This window comes from Mytilus edulis, chromosome 10 (genome assembly GCF_963676685.1).
Source record: "Mytilus edulis chromosome 10, xbMytEdul2.2, whole genome shotgun sequence".
Lineage (NCBI taxonomy): Eukaryota > Metazoa > Mollusca > Bivalvia > Mytilida > Mytilidae > Mytilus > Mytilus edulis.
Window position 1 is genome coordinate 27,746,829 of NC_092353.1, and position 19,251 is coordinate 27,766,079.

Sequence of the window (19,251 nt, forward strand, 5' to 3'; positions counted from 1 at the left end):
CGTCAAAGAAAAAAATTATAATAGCCTTTCAAGACGTCATAATTATTTGGACTAGTTGTCATGGAACTGTCGCGGCTTCTAGACCTCATTCAGTAAAATTATCTATGGCACGTGGACACATTGTGATAATTTTTTCAGCTGCTGCTTATGAGGAATTTAAAAGTGTAACATTAAACTATTTACATAACAAAGGGCTTACCTTAAACACCACAGAGACTACCGAGAAAAGGGGGACCGTTGCAACTGAAAAGCTTCTTCTCGGAAAATAATCCACCTCTGCTTGGTTTGCATATCTTATTCCATTTGTTTTAATTCAAATGACCGTCTACATTTCTCACGAACAATCGCACCCAGCGTCCTTGTCGTCTGCGTCATAACATCTAAAAAAAGGTAAACCGAATTCGGACTAAATATCCCGATTACGTTACTGGTTCCCGCTGAAGCATTTTCAATGTTTCTATAACTTTTAGTATATTAAAGTTCTGTCGTTATTAATACTGCCTTTTCAAAAGAAGAATGACTGGCCTCGGAAATTTGCAAACTTCATATCGTTGTGAATAACGGCATTTATGAGGCCCCTCATGGGGGGGGGGTCCTAGTAATCACATAATCACCATTTTTTTGCCAATATAATCACATAATCATTAAATATTTGCTTATCTTTAGTAATCAAATAATCATAAACTAAAAATACAGTCCTAGGTAATCAAATAATCATGAAATATTTGGCTTAATAATCAAATAATCATTAAAAAAACGGCCAAGTAATCACATAATCAAAAACCCCATGAGGGCCCTCATTTATAAAATTGCACCTGTCTTGACACCTTCGACTTCGTTTTCTGAAAAACTAATAAAGGGGGGTGAGGATGTAACTTTATATTATTAGGTAAAGTGCTAAAATATGGTTCATGATGTATTCATTCGTAAGTTAACCTTTTCAAATAGATCCCATATAAACTCCAGAAATTAGCTGCATATTTATGAATTTTTTTCGGAATTTTTAGTGATGAGGGGGTGGGGGTTGGAGGGGTCCTCATCCTGAAATCCCGGGCTTAAAACCATGAAATACTGAGGAACCCGAATTTAAAGAAATTTAAAACCCCGACATCCCGAAATAAAAAAATTCCCGGATCCCGAAAGGATCAATCACAGGGGTTTAACTGAAAAATCGACCGGTTCGTACGAAATTTCCATGTTCAAAGTCAGTTTATTAGTTTGTGCAGATTAATTAAAATATTTATGTCTCTGGCATACAGGTCATTCTTTCTTAAATATTTATATAGCTATAGGTACTGCAAGTCAGTGAATGTTATATTAAAATGGGTATATTTTTAGGCAAAAATGACACACCCTTCTGTGTTTTTTTCGGCACTGCTCAAGATGCATTTTTATTGACTTTATATAGTTTTGATTTCACATATACATGCACCAAGACACCTAACTTTCAATAAGCCCTCACGATCCCAGATTCTGAAATGAAGACTCTTGCTTAGCAAAACTGTATGACTTGCGTTCGTTGTAGTTATCCATCCGATGTTATAATTTTAAACAATCCTACCATTTGATATTTAGGGGGGAGATGAAAAGTTTCTTCCTACTTTTTTTGTTTTTGCATGCAAAACTTCCATATTGTCAAATTATAAGATCAAGAAGCATATATCTAGAATAAGGGGGGATTAAATTTAAGTTGAAAATAAGGGGTACAGGAACAAGCATGTGTAGCAACGACAACACAAATTATCAATCCCAATTAAATCCTCCTTTTCTACTGGCATTTTGAGTGGCCCGGCGTACATGCACACGTCTCCTGGTGAAAATAAAAATAATAATCTTATAAGCTTGAATAAAAAGAGTGGTGTATGCTCCCGAATGTCACTCACCATTTGGGGTACATGGGGTTCATGACAACGACCCCCTAAAATCAAAATGATTATAAAGTTGAGATTTAGATTGCTATTTGACTGTCAAAGCCATAGCCTAATATTAAGACCAAAATTTCTGGCTGCATGGAGACATCTAAGTCTACTATCAATATTAACATTTGTATCACAGGAACAGAAGCGTCCAAGATTTTTGGAAGTGGTGACATTGTAGGAGAACAAAATATTGGCAGATTTTATGTTAAAAATGATTTTTATTTTCAAATCGAAGGGGGCATATAAGACCTCTATGCCACCGTATTAAGAACTATTTAAAAATACACTCACTCATTCATTTTTAATTAAGACAAAATGAATAAAGATAAAAATAAAGAATAGCAATCATTGTCTATATATGTATATATTACTGGATGGTCATGAAAGTGAACTGGACTGAAAGGCAAAACAATGTTTCATGTGACCTCGCATCCTCATATTTTTTGCTGATTAAGCAGGGGCGGATCCATGCAACCATTTTTTACCATGTATGTCCCACAAATTCATTGATCATCAAAAAGGTGATTCCAACCTTTCAAGACCTTTCAGAAGACCAGCCAACGTAAACAATGAATCATTACCCCATCCCCCGAAATATATTTACTAACTGTGATTATAAACAGAATAAATCAACATATGGCCATGGAAATATCACATCCAAGTGTCTTTCTGATCTCTGCTGGTATTTCTATTCTCATTTTACTGCAAAATGAGAATAGATTTGAAAAAAACAAAGGCAAATTATATTATGGAGAAGTGCTTAATGAACAACAAAGATATATTCTCAAACGTATATTATTGAATAATACCTTTAGCCTAGACTTCAACATTTCATAATAACTTATAAATATCTGATTCATTTATTTACACAGCCCGGTCACACAGTCAGCCAGGTTTTAACAGCATCTGTGATTTATTACAAATACACATCTTTTTAAAATATTAAGTGTCAAGTCAGACAACTGGAAAATCGAGTCTAATCTATCCATCTCTTTATTTCTATCTTCTTCTTTCCTTACAAAATGGTTTTCACATCTGGAAACTGGTGTCACAGAGCATGAAGACAAGTCCTTGTCCATGAGCCTTAATTCAAATATAAGAAATCACATAATAGATTATTTATTCAACATACATTATGTTTATGCATATTAGTCAAGGAACAAAGTTCCAATGTCCCCTGTGCTGCTCATTTTTCATCTATCCAAAGTACTTTCAAGGGCAATAACTAAAAAAAAAAAATATTGGTTCTTAAAACAATTTATAGATATATATCTTACATTGTGTCTTAGCAATAAAGACTTCAGAGCAAACAGCAGAAGGTCACCAACAGGTCTTCAATGCAGGGAGAAATTCATTATTTATAGTATGCATTACAAAGAGTGAAATTTAATTAATTTTCCCTATGTAGCCATGCGATTTCACTGAATGAATAGATTAACATATGTCTTTAAACAGTGATTATCTTAAAAATATCAATATACATGTTATTGGAAACTGTTTACATTTCTGAATCAAGTAACTAACTGGTAAGAAGTTCATTCTATCCAGACTAGACTAATACTAATGAACAGAATTTTTAATAAAAACATGTTTTTGTATGAAATATAAACTAGGTTTTTAAACGGTAAAACACTTTTGAACTCTGACTGAACGACCGGTCATCTTGTATTATTATCATAACGTTCTTGAACACCACATATTTGATGTTGCTCTTTGAGTATAACAAAATCAGAGACTGACTGTTTATTTATCAGATGGAGATGTTAACAGACAAAGTTCTATGAAACTGACTAAAAGAATATGAATTTATGCGTAGCTTTTTTTTTTTTTTATTATTATTATTTATAACCCTTTTATAATACTTTTCTCTGCATGTAAACATTTATAGGTAGAGGCTATGTTTCGCTCCCCTGTACCAATTTATCCCTTTAAAAGAAAACAAAATCAAAGTTGGGATGCTCTCTGTCATGCTTCCTACATAAAACAGTGAACATTATTTTGTTCTGATCAGTGAGTGTTTAAATATATTGTTAAACTCGTAATTAAGCCAGTTGCTTAATCATAAGGTCAGGATTGAGTAAGGCTAAGAGGGTGTTGTAGTACTAGCTGACTTATCAGAGACATACATTGTTTTAAAAGATACATATATTGTATTATACAGCTATGTGTTATGATGTGTTACCAGTGGCGGATCCAGGGGGGGGGGGGTTCCGGGGGTGTACACCCCCCCTTTATTTTTGCCGATCAATGCATTTGTATCGGGACATATGTTTTGCACCCCCCCCCCTTTGCCCTGGGTTAGCCCTGGGTTAGCACCCCCCTTTCGAAAATTCCTGCATCCGCCCCTGGTTACAGTCTGTTGAAGTCATGATAGGACATATATTTTTAGTGTTTTGGCCATTCTTTCTTCATTGCCATATTCTAATTGCTCAATACTTAAAATGGAGGGGGGGGGGAGGGGCAAGGGAAATAAATCAAATTATCTAAATATGAGTATACTTTGTAATCAGTTATAGAAACTATTATTTTGAATTAACTCCCATTGACTCAGCAGTTACATCTTACCTTAAGTGGAAATGATTCATTTCAAACAAAAAGATATAAAAATATTTTTATTCTTGTATCAAAGACACATTGTAATACATTTGTTTATTGTATATGTACATTTATGTCTAGAGATATAACTATATTAATATACCTTTTAAGTAAAATTAAATTAATCTTGAGAAACAAGGACTGTTGAAAAAGTACATTGTTTTGTTTGTAATTATGTTTAAAATTTGTGTGAAATTTCTCATGTTAATTGAATGTTTCACCTTTTCACATTGATTTCTTTGATTCATTTGAAAATAAGGAAGAGTGGTATGATTGCCAATAAGATTACCTCTGAGTTCACCTGAAAATTTGCACATGCATTTTTAAAATTCTAGATTCACATGCATGATTACATTTAACATGTTTAATGTGTAAATTTTAAGTTTGATAATACATACAATAGCTTATTAATGGAGGAAGTTGTACTAAAAGGCTTAATAAGCATGAACAGACAATTTTAACCATTATGCAAATACTCATGTTTGCATTATGCTGTTCTAATTTTTTTATCCGCCTAATATACACTTTTTATAAATATGCTCTCTAAAAGATGAAAAGGGATGGACAATAAATTGTGAAGAACATGACCAATTTGACCTATAATTCTCCTGAAGTTATAAAATGAGTTTTAATATTGAAAAAAAAGCCTGCGTAACACAAAATTTTATTTCGTTGTAACACTTCCGGGACCAAATGAGATTGTGCTGCGCATGTGTGAACTTCAGTGTGCTGATAGCTCTTGGGCAGTTCGGACGTAGTTTGAATTGTCCTAACTTCAGATAAAATATTAAACCAACGTAGTTGGTATTCATTGTATAATTAATAAAATTTGATATAAGATAAATAAAAGTTAGTAATCACCGGATGTAATTCGGTAAAAATTTACGACTTTCACCTGGTTTCGGCACTTTGCCGTAAACCGGTTATAAAGAAAACACATGGCGGAGAAAATGATCGAAAAGGGGTCCGCCTCAAAAAGAAAGTCTTCACTTGAAGACATCAGTAATACGGACGAAGATGAGCTTCTGTCCGAGAAGATAAATTCCGTTTCCAGCGCGGCTGGTAAAAGGAAACATGAGTCGACAAAGTCGAAAGCTTCCGCGAGTGGCGGAGCAAACACTTCAAGTGTAAAGGGTAAGAAACCAGCGAAGGTTAATAGTAATGAAACTCAAAACCCTGGCCCTTCTACCTCTGCAAAACTAGACAATCATGATGCAATCATGTCAATGTTAGTCTCAATCCAAGAAGGTCAGAAAAGACAATCTGACGATATAAGGTCTTTAAAAGACCGGGTACAAGACATTGAAGAATATGACGAGGGTAATAATTATGATGATAATTATGATGAAGGTGAAGAAAACCCCCATGATGATGGGGAAAATGTAGACAATGAAAGTGAACCACCTGCTAAGAAGCAGAACAAAGATGATAATAGGTTTTCATCTATGTCTAAGAGATGTAAGGTTCAAGAACTTTGTGATGTCAAAATTGATGAGGTCTTGGCAAATAATGTCAATGAGTTGTTCAGGAATGGTATGAATAAGGAACAATACTCTGAGTTAACTAAAGATGAAAATAATGCAAGACCTGAAAATTGTGAAGGTTTATCTATTGTAAGAATAAACCAACTCATGTGGAATGTAATTTCACCAGGAGCACAATCTGCTGATAAAAAATTACAATTTCTTGAAAGAACTATTGTAAAAGCAGCAACAATTCTAACAAAAACTGTCAACAAAATGGCTATTGACGAAAACAACAATGCCAATGGTAACTCTGGTAGTGGAGAATACATTGACAAATGTAATGATGTATTGGCTTTGTTGGGCCATGCAAACCGCCAATTGAATATGACTAGAAGGGATTTTTTAAAGCCCGAAATGATGGCAGAATATGTGCCTCTCTGCTCACACTCTGTTCCTTACACAAACAACCTTTTTGGAGATGATGTCTCTAAAGTTGCAAAGGACATTGAAGATTGTTCCAAAGTTGGAAACAAGTTGAAGTTTGGTAGTGGCAGAGGTAGAGGCGGAGGCTTCTTCAGAGGTGGTAGAGGAGGCCACAGAGGTACTTTTAGCAGAGGTGGCTACCGTGGAGGAAGAGGTGGCTTCCGAGGAGGAAGAGGTCGAGGTTCCGGCCCTATTCCAAAAAACTCCCAGAGAGGAGGAAATCCACAGAAGTATTAGATACATCAAATGAAGTAAGTCATTGTTTTAAAGCTGGTGTATTGAAAAAGTTTTCCGATGAATGGGAAAAAATTACCTCTGACAAATTTATTTTAGATATAGTAAGCCATTGTCATATAGAGTTCATAGATAATGTTGAACCTAAGCAAGACATTTTTAATGTAAAATCTGTCTTTAACTCAAAAGAAAGTGATATTGTTTCAAATGAAATTCAAAAGTTACTGGCAATTGATGTTATCAAAGAAGTTCAGTCAATGAAAGACCAGTTTTTATCGCCTATATTTTTAAGGCCAAAAAAGAATGGAGAATATAGAATGATTTTGAATCTTAAGAAGTTGAATGAATACATTGAGTATCATCATTTTAAAATGGACACTTTTGAAAGTGCCATTAAACTTGTAACTAGCAAATCATTTATGGCTTCTATTGATTTGAGACATGCTTATTATAGTGTCCCAATTGCAGAGGAACATCAAAAGTTTTTACGGTTTTATTGGAACGGAAAACTTTTTCAATACACATGCTTACCTAATGGGATTTCCTCCGCACCTAGAATATTTACTAAATTATTAAAACCTGTTTACTCTAGTCTTAGAGTTTTAGGTCATGTGAATGTTGGTTACATAGACGATAGTCTTTTATTAGGAGAGACTATAGAAGAATGTAATAAAAATGTAAATGACACAATTGAATTAATGTCAAAATTAGGATTTGTCATACATGAAGACAAATCTGTTTTTCAACCATCAAAACAAATTATATTCTTGGGTAATATTATTGATTCAGAAAATATGATTATAACCCTTACGGCAGACAAAAAAAAAACCTAGTAAAAGAATGTAAATGGTTACTGCAGAGAAACTTAGCTAAGATTAGAGATGTAGCAAAAGTCATTGGACTTATAGTCTCCTCTTTTTCTGCCGTTGAATTCGGTAAATTGTTTTATCGTAACCTTGAAAAGGAAAAAATTATAGCTTTAAAAAACTCAAAAGGAGATTTTGAACAAAGCATGCTTATTTCTAATCAGATGAAAGGAGATTTAGAATGGTGGGTTGCTAATGTGTCTACTGAATTAAGACATATAAGCCATGGTAGTCCACAAATTGTGATTCAAACAGATGCCTCATTATTAGGATGGGGTGGCATATTAAGTGATAATGAAATTGGAGGTAGATGGACAGATGAAGAATAAAAAAATCACATAAATTATTTAGAAATATTAGCTATATATTATACATTAAAATCCTTTCTGCATCTGATCATAAATAAGCATGTGAAGGTTCTTACAGACAATACTACGGCAGTGGCCTACATATCAAATATGGGCGGCACAAAGTCCATAGATTGCAATACAATTTCAAGACAGATTTGGTTGTTTTGTAAAGATAATGACATCTGGTTGACATGCACTCATATAGCAGGCAAAGAAAATCTAGCAGACAAAAAATCTAGAGAATTTGATGACAAATTAGAATGAAAATTGAAAAGGTCTGTTTTTGACCAATTATGTACTTTGTGGCAAAGGCCAGACATTGATTTGTTTGCATCTAGATTAAACTTCCAATTAGAAAATTACTGCTCTTGGAAGCCAGATCCATTATCTGCATTTATTGATGCATTTAGTATAAATTGGTCATATTTTCAGTTTGTCTATTTGTTTCCTCCTTTCAGTTTATTGAGCCGGTGCATTTTCAAAATCAGAGAGGACGGTGCAAGAGGAGTAGTAATAGCTCCATTTTGGCAGACACAAACTTGGTTTCCGAGACTAATGCAGTTGTTAACAGACAATCCAATCGTTCTTCCAAAGAACAAGAAGATTTTGAATCTTCCTCACGATCCACAATCTGTTCATCCTTTACACAAGAAAATGAAACTAATTGCATGTCTAGTGTCAGGAGTAGCTTCAGAGAACGAGGATTTTCTAAAGAAACAACCCACATACTCATGTCGTCTTGGAAATCAAGTACAAAGAAACAGTACCAAGTGTATATCAGGAAATGGTTCAAATATTGTAACAAAAAACAAATTAATTGCTTTCAAATTTCTGTAGGAACAGTGCTTGAATTTTTTACAACTTTATTTAAGGAAGGTAATTTAGGCTATAGTAGTTTAAATCTAGCTCGAGGAGCTCTTTCGTCTTTAGGACTTACTATTGACAGTATTCCAGTTGGACGTCATGCAATGGTGATAAGATACATGAAAGGAATTTTTAATCTTCGTCAACCCAGACCTAGATATGAATCTACATGGGACGTTAGTAAAGTACTACAATTTTTGCGTAGCCTATCACCAGTGAAATATTTAAAATTGAAAGATTTAACATTAAAACTTACGATGTTAATAGCTTTGACAAATGCAGCTCGAGCTCAATCGATTCATTTCATGAATGTTAATCATGTACATAAAGTGAAGGGAGAATTTATTTTTGTTTTGAATGAACTTGTTAAACAAAGCCGACCTGGTTATAAGGAGCCAACTGTAAATATAAAGGCTTACCCTCCAGATAGGAGACTTTGTGTATATACTGTGTATAAAGAATATGTATTTCGTACCAAATTGTTTAGAGGGAAACATGAACCGTTACTTTTAAGTTATGTGAAACCACATCAGCCGGTTTCAAGAGATACAATTTCTAGATGGATAAAAGTAGTAATTGCAAAAGCTAATATTGACACAACAATTTTCAAAGCTCACAGTGTTAGATCTGCATCAGTTTCTAAAGCAAAGATGAATGCAGTGCCTATTTCTCGTATCTTACAAAAAGCAGGATGGTCAGATGCAAAAACATTTGCAAAATTTTATAATAAAAAGATTGAAAAAGATGAAAATTCTTTCAGCTTTAATGTGTTGAAGAATTAATCATAAGGTAAGACATTATATATTTCTTATCTTGGTATTCAGTTTTATCATTATGGCTTTAAAGTCTCATTTGGTCCCGGAAGTGTTACAACGAAATAAAATTTAACAATTAAACGAGTCTTGCCTTGGTAAAAGGCGAAGTTTAATTGTAATTTTATGAGTTGTGTAAACACTGAAGGGATTAAATGCCACACCCTCCCTCCCTAGTTAAGGGAGACCTATATGTAGTTATTGTGGGTCATATGTATATATGTATTTCGTTGTTTGTCATATTGATAAAACTTTACTTTGAAGACTGAAGTTCACACATGCGCAGCACAATCTCATTTAATCCCTTCAGTGTTTACACAACTCATAAAATTACAATTAAACTTCGCCTTTTACCAAGGCAAGACTCGTTTAATTGTTAAAATATATAATGAAAACGCACGTATACAAATGGTGTTTTACGTGGGTTTTTAAAACATACGTTTTACGTTCGTAATGTATTACGCCCGTTACAGGCGTTTAACGCATGTTGGCTAAAACATGTGTTTTCCATACGTAAAACGTATGTTTTACAGACGTTTTTTAAAACGTACGTAAAACATGCGTTGCACTTTTTGCTGTGTACGGCTCTTGATGTTGTTTTTGGTGTTACTTATTCTGCATTGATAATATAGTTAAAAAGTACAATATATATAGTCAATAGGTGAACTGTTAAACTAGATAGAACCAGATAAAACAACTATTAAGTAAGGTAGTTTATCCAATAGCCAATGGTGAGTTGATATCAAAGAGCCTAAATAGAGTTTTTTGGATTCATTGAACCATATAATACAAAATATGTTCAATATAGTAAGATCATTATAGTATAGGGTAAAATAGATATAAACTAAGTACAAAGTTGGGAATTATATTAAATAGATAATATGTATATAAATGTACTTGTCAACAAACAAAGTGAACAGATTGAAACATTAACAAAGACCGTTAATACAAAGCAACAGTCAACAAGTTATAACAGTAGATACAATAGGTTTGAGCCACAACGACGTACTTTGTTATGTTTTAGATGTAATGAGCGCAATATGGATAATTATAGTTCCAAAAAATTAGAACTCATAGCTTTAACTTGAACAATAACTGAAAAAAATAGAGATTATTTACTTGGATCAAAATTTACAGTGTTTACAGACAATAATCCATTGCGTTATTTACAAACATCAAAACTAATTGCACATGAACAAAGGTGGTTGTCGAAATTAGCCGTTTTCAATTTTGAGGTAAAATATAGACAAGCTAAACATAATAACAATGCCGACGCATTATCCCGTATGCACGATAAAATTAAAGTTTCGAAATCTGAGGATGTTAAAAATTTACTTCAAACTTTTGCTGCAGGAACTGTTGTACCAAATGACTTAGCATCAAATATACAGTCTGTGTCAAGGAAATCAGTTTATACAGAGGAAGCATTCGTGACACTACCTACTTTAGATAGACAGGAGATTAAAGATTTACAGAAACGAGATACAGTGGTCGATACATTTATTGAAATATGGAACACTAAACGTAAACCATTGAGATCGGAGCAACGGAAATTTGAAAGGCCGTTAGTAACATTATTACGTCAGTGGGACCGTATTGAAGTAGAAGATGGTTTAGTTTATAGGGTAATAATTGATCTAAATCAGGGACAATTGAAACAATTAATTTTACCAGCCGTGTTACGGGACAAAGTATTAAAGAACTGTCATGATAAATTAGGGCATCAAGGAATTGAGCGCACTTTCTGCAGTATTAGAATCATGTATTATTGGCCGGGAATGTTTAGGCATATCAAGGATTATTGTAAATCATGTGAACGTAGCATTGTTTCAAAGATGCCACAACCTGCCATAAGACCAGCAATGGGCCATTTGATAGCTAACAGACCGTTACAAATACTTGCAATTGACTTTACTGTTCTTGAACAAGCACACGGAAATGAAAACGTATTAGTTATGACGGATATTTTTACAAAGTTTACTCGTGCAGTACCTACGAAAGATCAGAAAGCAGATACTGTTGCGATGTATTGTTGACTGAAAGGTTTTCTGTATATGGAGTACCAGAACGTCTACACTCCGATCAAGGTCGGAACTTTGAACCTGATGTTATCTGTCAGCTTTGTAAACTGTACCAAATCAGGAGATCTCGAACTACACCTTATCATCCCGAAGGAAACGCACATTGTGAACGCTTTAATAGAACACTACACAATCTTCTGAAATCGCTTTCGCCAGACAAGAAGAAACATTGGCCAAAGTATTTACCGGAACTTGTCTTTTCGTACAATGTGTCACAGAACTCAACAATAGGTTATAGTTCTTATTATTTATTGTTTGGTCGTAGTCCTAAAATGCCAATTGACTTTTTACTTGGAACAAATCAGACTGATGAAACTGATCAATCGTTAGATGAATGGATTATTGCGCATCAGAATCGTTTACGATATGCTTACGAAAAAGCTGGAGAGCAGACAAAAGATCGTGCTGAATACCGCAAGACTAAACATGATGAGAAACGTTTCAATCCTGAAATTTGTGTCGATGACAAAGTTTATATTAGAAACCGTGGTGTACATGGAAGAAATAAGATACAAGACAATTGGAGCTCAACTGTTTATCGTGTAGTGCGTTTGTCAGAAAACACCGTCACTGTAGAACCTAATGATGGTGCTGGTGTTACAAGAACTTTGAATCGTCGTGATGTCATTAAATGTAATATACAACAAACTGTGGATGATAACAGCAGTGAATCAGACAGTTCAGATGATATGTTTATACCAAGACGAACAACTAGAACAACTGCCGGGAAACATACAAATCCTAATAGTCTTCCAAATTCTATTTTTTCTAAGTAAATTCATTCAGGACATTTGTTGTACATAGTTATGTCTTATTTTTGTGTGTCTTATTTTTGTCTCTAATTTTTGTGTCCTATTTTTGTGACTTTTTTGTGTTGTTTATTATGATAGTAAAGGGAGTATGTTGATATAGATATTTGCATTATCGAGACGATTAATACTTAGCTGGTGAGTATGTGGAAAAGTTCATTTATATACATATTATCTATTTAATATAATTCCCAACTTTGTACTTAGTTTATATCTATTTTACCCTATACTATAATGATCTTACTATATTAAACATATTTTGTATTATATGGTTCAATGAATCCAAAATACTCTATTTGGGCTCTTTGATATTAACTCACCACTGGCTATTGGACAAACTACCTTACTTAATAGTTGTTTTATCTGGTTCTATCTAGTTTAACAGTTCACCTATTGACTATATATATTGTACTTTTTAACTATTTTGTCAATGCAAAATAAGTAACACCAGAAACAACATCAAGAGCCGTAGCCAGCATTATAAGGTATTTACATTTAAGGGTTTTTCAAATTAGTTTATGTTTAAATGTTTTTGACTTTAATATTTTATTTAGTTTCATTTACTTTGCTAATTGCATTTTAAACTTTATATTTTCTTATTTACCTGTAATTAACTTTCAATGTCGTATAGTATGTTATATAGTAGTATGGTCAACTTACTTTAGTGAACAGTTTTCATTAGCATTGATTAACAAATTGTTTACATTCAGAGTTGTCATTTAACTGTATTTTGCATTATTATTTATTTGCAATTGTGTAATTAAACATAATATACATTAGTTGTTACAAAATGATATATTCATATGCATTTATATGTAAAGTTGTATTTATTTGTCATTATTTGTATATTTCAGATCTGTCGTTGCCTTCTATATTATATTTATTAAAATATATGAACGTTCTGCATTCAATTTATCTAAGCCTTATTCCACCTGGTCACACGTGGAAAAAGAAACCTTCAAAATTTGTTGAAATATTTCCATTTTGAATCATGGATTCACTATCTTGTTTCTGTGTCGTATTCCAATTAGTTTTTGATTCCTCTCAAAGGGCATTTTGACGTAAGATAAATGGAACATAAATTTTGACACAAAAGGGATTTCACTCGTTTTTTACTATGATGTTGTCCAGTTTGAATCCAAAAACGTTAGAGCAGTTTTAGAGTGTATTTTTTTTTCATTTATTTGTTCAGGTAGTATGAACATGGACAGACATCAATTAAGCGTAAGCGAATTATCTGAAAAGTACTAAATTTTCTGCATTGTATAAGTCGTCACACTGACTGAAAGACTGCTCATGATTATACGATGTATTGTGTAGCCTTAAACTTTTGGGAGCTATACTATCAAAATGACCGTTTTAATTCAAAATTGTATTAATAGTTTACGTGACTCAATGTCTTTTTTTTAGTGGTTCAGGTCTAAAATAGTGTTTCACTTCAAGTATTATCTTCTATAAAATTGTCATTTTGAAAAATACGATACTATAACTCATTCCTTAAAGTGTTAATATCTGTAAACTTACATTTTTTGTCGTATGTATAGACTTACCATTTTTCATGTCATCTACAAATACCGATAAATGTTGGCATCTTCCTCGAATTGTTAAAATAGACAATTCATACAATTTTCCAGGGAACGAAATAAAGAATATATAACAGAATCAAGGAATTTTAAAGGTAATTATATTACAACTTTGGCAGTGGAGCAGTTATATATTGTAGAGGAACAATTAATGTCATAGAAAAGATATTTAGTAGATAGATATAGGAAGATGTGGTGTGAGTGCCAATGAGACAACTCTCCATACAAATAACAATTTAAAAAGTAAACCATTATAGGTTAAAGTACGGCCTTCAACACGGATCCTTGGCTCACACCGAACAACAAGCTATAAAGGGCCCCAAAATTACTAGTGTAAAACCATTCAAACGGGAAAACCAACGGTCTAATCTATATAAACAAAACGAGAAACGAGAAACACGTATATATTACATAAACAAACGACAACTACTGTACATCAGATTCCTGACTATTAAACTAGCAACATTTCTAAATTTCTACAAAGAATCAGGGAATGATTGTCACGATTTCAATTCAAAAGACGAACTCAGGTGCATTTCATGGCTAAATAATTCCTGCATGACTAGTAAGACCCTTCTTTCTTTACATCAAATATGTATCAATCAGGTGTATCCGTAGTCGTCTTTCTTTCACATAATTGGTATCAAGTCAAAAGAACAAAAATCATCTCTAGTAAGCAGAACTTTTAAATTGCAATCGAAACAACTATGAGAACATCAAATACTGTAAAGTTAGCTACACAAAGTCTCGAATCAACAGAACGTGAATCAAAGTACTAGTAAACACAAATCAATTAGTAATACACGACTTCCACTGAAACAGTACAGGAAAAACAGTTGTCAGAAAGCAGCAATGCTACCAGTTGACAATAGTATTTTGCTTAGGGACGTGCACATTGTGAGTGTGGGGAAGTTAAAACACATGTTTAGATTCTCTTAACATAACATTATAACAATTCCAGTGCAATGCACTGCCAACTATCACTTTTAATCATTTTAAAAGTTAATAACAACATTGTGCATAAACAATATATTTGAAGTATTATGAAAACTTGAGTTGTTTTGAATATTTCTTATCAATACGTTTTCTCCTCAATTATCTGAGGCCGTAAACAAATTTTCCCTTAAATTGAAGCAATAGAAACTTTATTTTACATTAAACAAAAGAAGCAAGTAATAAATAAACAACGACATTGATTTTCGTCAGAAAACATCATGAAAATTGGTACCATTAGTGTCCATATCTCTGCTGTTGGAATCATATGTCAAGTAGTCTGTATTTCTGTACTTGCGTGGAAATACGAATATTATTTAAATTCAATTTTCTGATATAAAATTTCAAAACAGTTTTAAACTAAGGGCAAAGCTTTTATTCTATGTACGCGCTTGGTTTTGGTTTGATTTCCTTTGGTTTTTTTTAGATCTTGTACGTTCGTATAAGTTTTTTTACTGTCATCAGTGAAGAGACATTTTAAAATTGCCCAATGCACTTCTAATGCAATTAAATTGAAACAGTTAATGCTATTCTAACATTTTCTTATTCTCCCTTTGCTATGTCATCTATCTGTTCCTATTTCAGGTTTACAAAAACATTACAGGTACCATTTTTTGAATATGAACTTTCAATTTTAGATTTTTGACTCGCAATTCTGCTCGGACCTTAATTTTAATTATTACAACCGTGACAGTAGGATTTGTTTTATGTTCGGTTGCATGCTTGATCGGTAAGTAAAGTTGAAATAATCTTTAATGCTGTTTTAAGAATTTAAGGATCCTATTATGTTAGTGAAGTGCTTATTTGCTGATGGTTTTTTTTAACATCATTCCAAAAGTTCGATATTTGTTTGTTTCAAACAATAAAAGCAGAATGTACAAATTATATTTCGCAAGTAACAGACAGTTTGATTAAGTTTTAAAAAAAGTAGCTAAAACATCCCTAATGTACCATTAGCTTGCAATTCAATAATAATCACCTCATTTAAATCCGTATTCGTGCAATACGTTCATGCAATCTAGGGCCGAGTTCACTTGAAACTCTCGAGTTAACTTTACTTACTCGGATATCAACAAAACGATTTTACTTGAACCACTCGAGTTAACCCCTCGTACTCTAGTTCCAACCCTCACCGAGCCAGGGTTAAACCCGAGAAACTCTTGAATGACACCAAACCAATAAGAATATTTTGTTTTTTATGCTTGGTCAGGGTCTTACCCTAGAGTTACTTAGAATCGTTCCGAATATCAACTCTAGTGCGTGCACGTGATAGTCGATTGACTCTGAAGTCGATTGTATAGTTTCAAGTGAACTCGGCCTATGGTATTACCTTTAGTTGAGACGAGTTGCTCATGTGTTCAGAATGTGGTCAGTATGTTCATCAATTAAAAGGAAAATAATGCCAACTTTGTGATAGATAAAAAATACGTGAAACCAGGGATCAACGATAGAATCAGTGTCTCGTTGATTGATTCGATAACCAAAAAAACTAAATTATTCTTTTACTTGTAAAAAAAAAATATACATTTACTTTTTAATCTATACCGTGAATTCAAACACGCCTAAAAATCATATCATTTCACAATTGGACGTGATTTTTTATTTTTCCTAATTTTCCTATTTATACAAATAATGCACTTCAAGATGTTCTGACCATCAGCAGTCTTCGGAGTCATCTCGATTTATAAGTAGATGTATAAATCACATGCAGTGTATATTGTTAATATTTTTTTTTTTTTTACCTTTCTGTAATTTGGATACACATGGTTTGTATGTTATAGATCAACTATCAGAACTTGAGATACATCATTAAACAAGATTTGAGCTAATAACTGTGTCTGCACCCCAATAAATCGGTTTTTTAAATTTTGTAATACGAACATTTTCTCCTTATCGTTTAAAATGTTATTCTTGAAGTTGATACAAATAACGAAATTAAACTAGGTCTTTATTCGCAAATGTCTCGTGTTACAACGATTACGTTTTGTACAACTTTGTCCATTTGTTTTCATTCTGAGAATGCACAAACTAATCACAACGGGAAATTAAACCAGCAATAAACAACAGATAAATCAAACTTCGGTCGATATAAGATGGGTCAATATCAGTTCAAAGTCCCACTTATTCTCTTAATAGTATCATACGTACAATCGTATAGCCTTTTCATTGCTCTACTGATATCTTGCGCGTAACCATATTGCGGAATAAATAAAAAAAAAACCCAGATATGACGACCCCCAAAAATAATTCAGGGAGAAAACGACAACGCCATGAATACAATGAGACAACTTTCCACAGGATATGCTTACCTTCCGGAGCACTTGAAATTACCTTTTGTTTGAGATGGGTTCGAATAACTCAGTCTATAGTTTTTTGCGTTGTGTTTTGTTTACTTTTGTTTGTTTATTTGTATTTTTCTCATGTAGCCACGCCGTTGTCTGTTTATTATCGACATATGAGTTTGAATGTCACTCCGGTAACTTTCGACCCTCTTTTTCTACCAGAGACAAATGATAAAGAAGTTAAAACTATAGATACCTGTACGGCCTTTACCAAATAACAAATCCCATACCGCAAAGTCAGGTTTAAAATGCCTCGAAATGAAAAAAAAAATGTAACACAAGTCAAGAGAGAAACTTAACGACCAGGGGCCGGTAACAAGAAATTTTTATTAAGAGAGGTCGTAAGTATTGAATTAAGGGGAAGATAAGATAATTATAAGATCATTCAAAGAGTGTAAATCAAAGCTCCCTCAGGTTGTTCTTAAATCGGTCTTATTTCCCCCTTAAGTTGCATCGTAATAGTTTTCAAGTTACGAGTTCTTAATAATTTTCTGGCGTCTCCGTTTTTGGTTCCTCGCAAAGCAATTAGAATCACCTTAAATGAATCATCAAAACGTTTTAATGAACGATAAAATGCGCATAACAATCAACTACCCATTTAACCTAAGGAAAACAATTCTGGCCTCAGCCCACCATTTTTCTTCCCCAATGCTTTTTTCGATAAGTTTAAGTCAAATTGAATTGAAAAAATTGCACCGCTTCAAACATGAAATTAATTTAACTGCTTATAGACCATTATTATTTTAATAAAAATATGCTTGTCTCAGGAAAATCCATCAGTGCTTTTTCTTTTGAGTGCCCTACTATTCACCAGGCCAAGGGTAGGATTTGAATCTTGTATAATTGACGTAGGCTTATGTTTCTATCCTACTTTCATTTCGGTCAAATCACTACTATAATGGTTTACTTTTATAAATTGTTATTTGAATGGAGAGTTGTCTCATTAGCACTCATACCACATCTTCCTTTATCTTTTCACTTTAATCAAAACTTTTTTTGTCACATTTTGAAAGCCTTCTTACAAAAACTAAAATCACAAATATACTGAACTCCGAGGAAAATTCATAACGGAAAGTCCCTATTAACCAAATGGCAAAATCAAATGATAAAACACACCAAGCGATTGACGACACTTGTTATATTCCTGACTTGTTTCAGCTATTTTCAAAGTGTAAAAAAATGATGGCTTGAACCTTGTTTAAAGAACTAAACCTCTCACTTGTATGACAGTCTTATCAAATTCCATTATATTGATAGATTCGTGAACAAAACAGACGCAATAGGCAACAATGTCAAAAATTGGTGTATAACAGCAACACGCAACACACTAAAACTGTGGATGATTTCAGATGGTCCGGAAGGGTAAGCAGATCCTGCTACACGTGTGGCGCCCATCGTGTTGCTCATTATATTACAAATCCGGTAAATAGTCTAAATCGTTAGGTCACATTCGTGAAAAAGGACATAGGCCTAATGAACATATCCGATATCATCTGTATAACGGATATTACATAATGATCAACCCACTCATGATGGCTTCCGTAAAATTTAAGAAGTGATGATTTAACTTCACCATTTGGAACTCTTGGTTTAAAATTGAAAAGGTCACAAATTTCTCTTTGCTTTATAATTAACACTGCTCTCAACAAGCCAAAATTGTAATGATTTAAAATAAAGAGAAATTACCATCCAAGGCCAGACGCATGGCCAAGAAAACACTGATATATAATATTCTATTCAGATGAATTAATATTTAGAATAAAAAAATTCTAAGGTTCATGTATTAACTTTTTTAAGCAACTTGTTCTATTATTAACAAGTGAATGTACAGCTAAGAGTAGTCGGGACCACTCT

General features: G+C 33.2%; 2 protein-coding genes across 2 annotated transcripts; both read left to right on the forward strand.

Moving 5' to 3' along the window:
- The first annotated feature begins 5,189 nt into the window (after positions 1–5,189).
- On the forward strand, positions 5,190–9,566 carry LOC139490786 (uncharacterized). The gene is made up of 2 exons (XM_071277773.1): positions 5,190–6,714; positions 8,372–9,566. Exon 1 carries the CDS (start codon positions 5,453–5,455, stop codon positions 6,698–6,700), a length of 1,248 nt encoding a protein of 415 aa, XP_071133874.1. The 5' UTR covers positions 5,190–5,452; the 3' UTR covers positions 6,701–6,714; positions 8,372–9,566.
- LOC139492682 (uncharacterized) lies at positions 7,069–9,559 on the forward strand. The gene is made up of 3 exons (XM_071280832.1): positions 7,069–7,374; positions 7,728–7,869; positions 8,346–9,559. The coding sequence occupies exons 1-3, from the start codon at positions 7,069–7,071 to the stop codon at positions 9,557–9,559; spliced, it is 1,662 nt and encodes a 553-aa protein (XP_071136933.1).
- Positions 9,567–19,251: the final 9,685 nt, after the last annotated feature.

Bases quoted from the DNA above. Each gene is read 5' to 3' on its own strand.
- LOC139490786 (XM_071277773.1), top strand. From the start codon at position 5,453: ATGGCGGAGAAAATGATCGAAAAGGGGTCCGCCTCAAAAAGAAAGTCT.
- LOC139492682 (XM_071280832.1), top strand. From the start codon at position 7,069: ATGGACACTTTTGAAAGTGCCATTAAACTTGTAACTAGCAAATCATTT. The intron at 7,375-7,727 runs GTAAATGACACA...ATTTCTAATCAG, and splicing joins TAGAAGAATGTAATAAAAAT to ATGAAAGGAGATTTAGAATG. The intron at 7,870-8,345 runs GTAGATGGACAG...TCATATTTTCAG, and splicing joins AAGTGATAATGAAATTGGAG to TTTGTCTATTTGTTTCCTCC.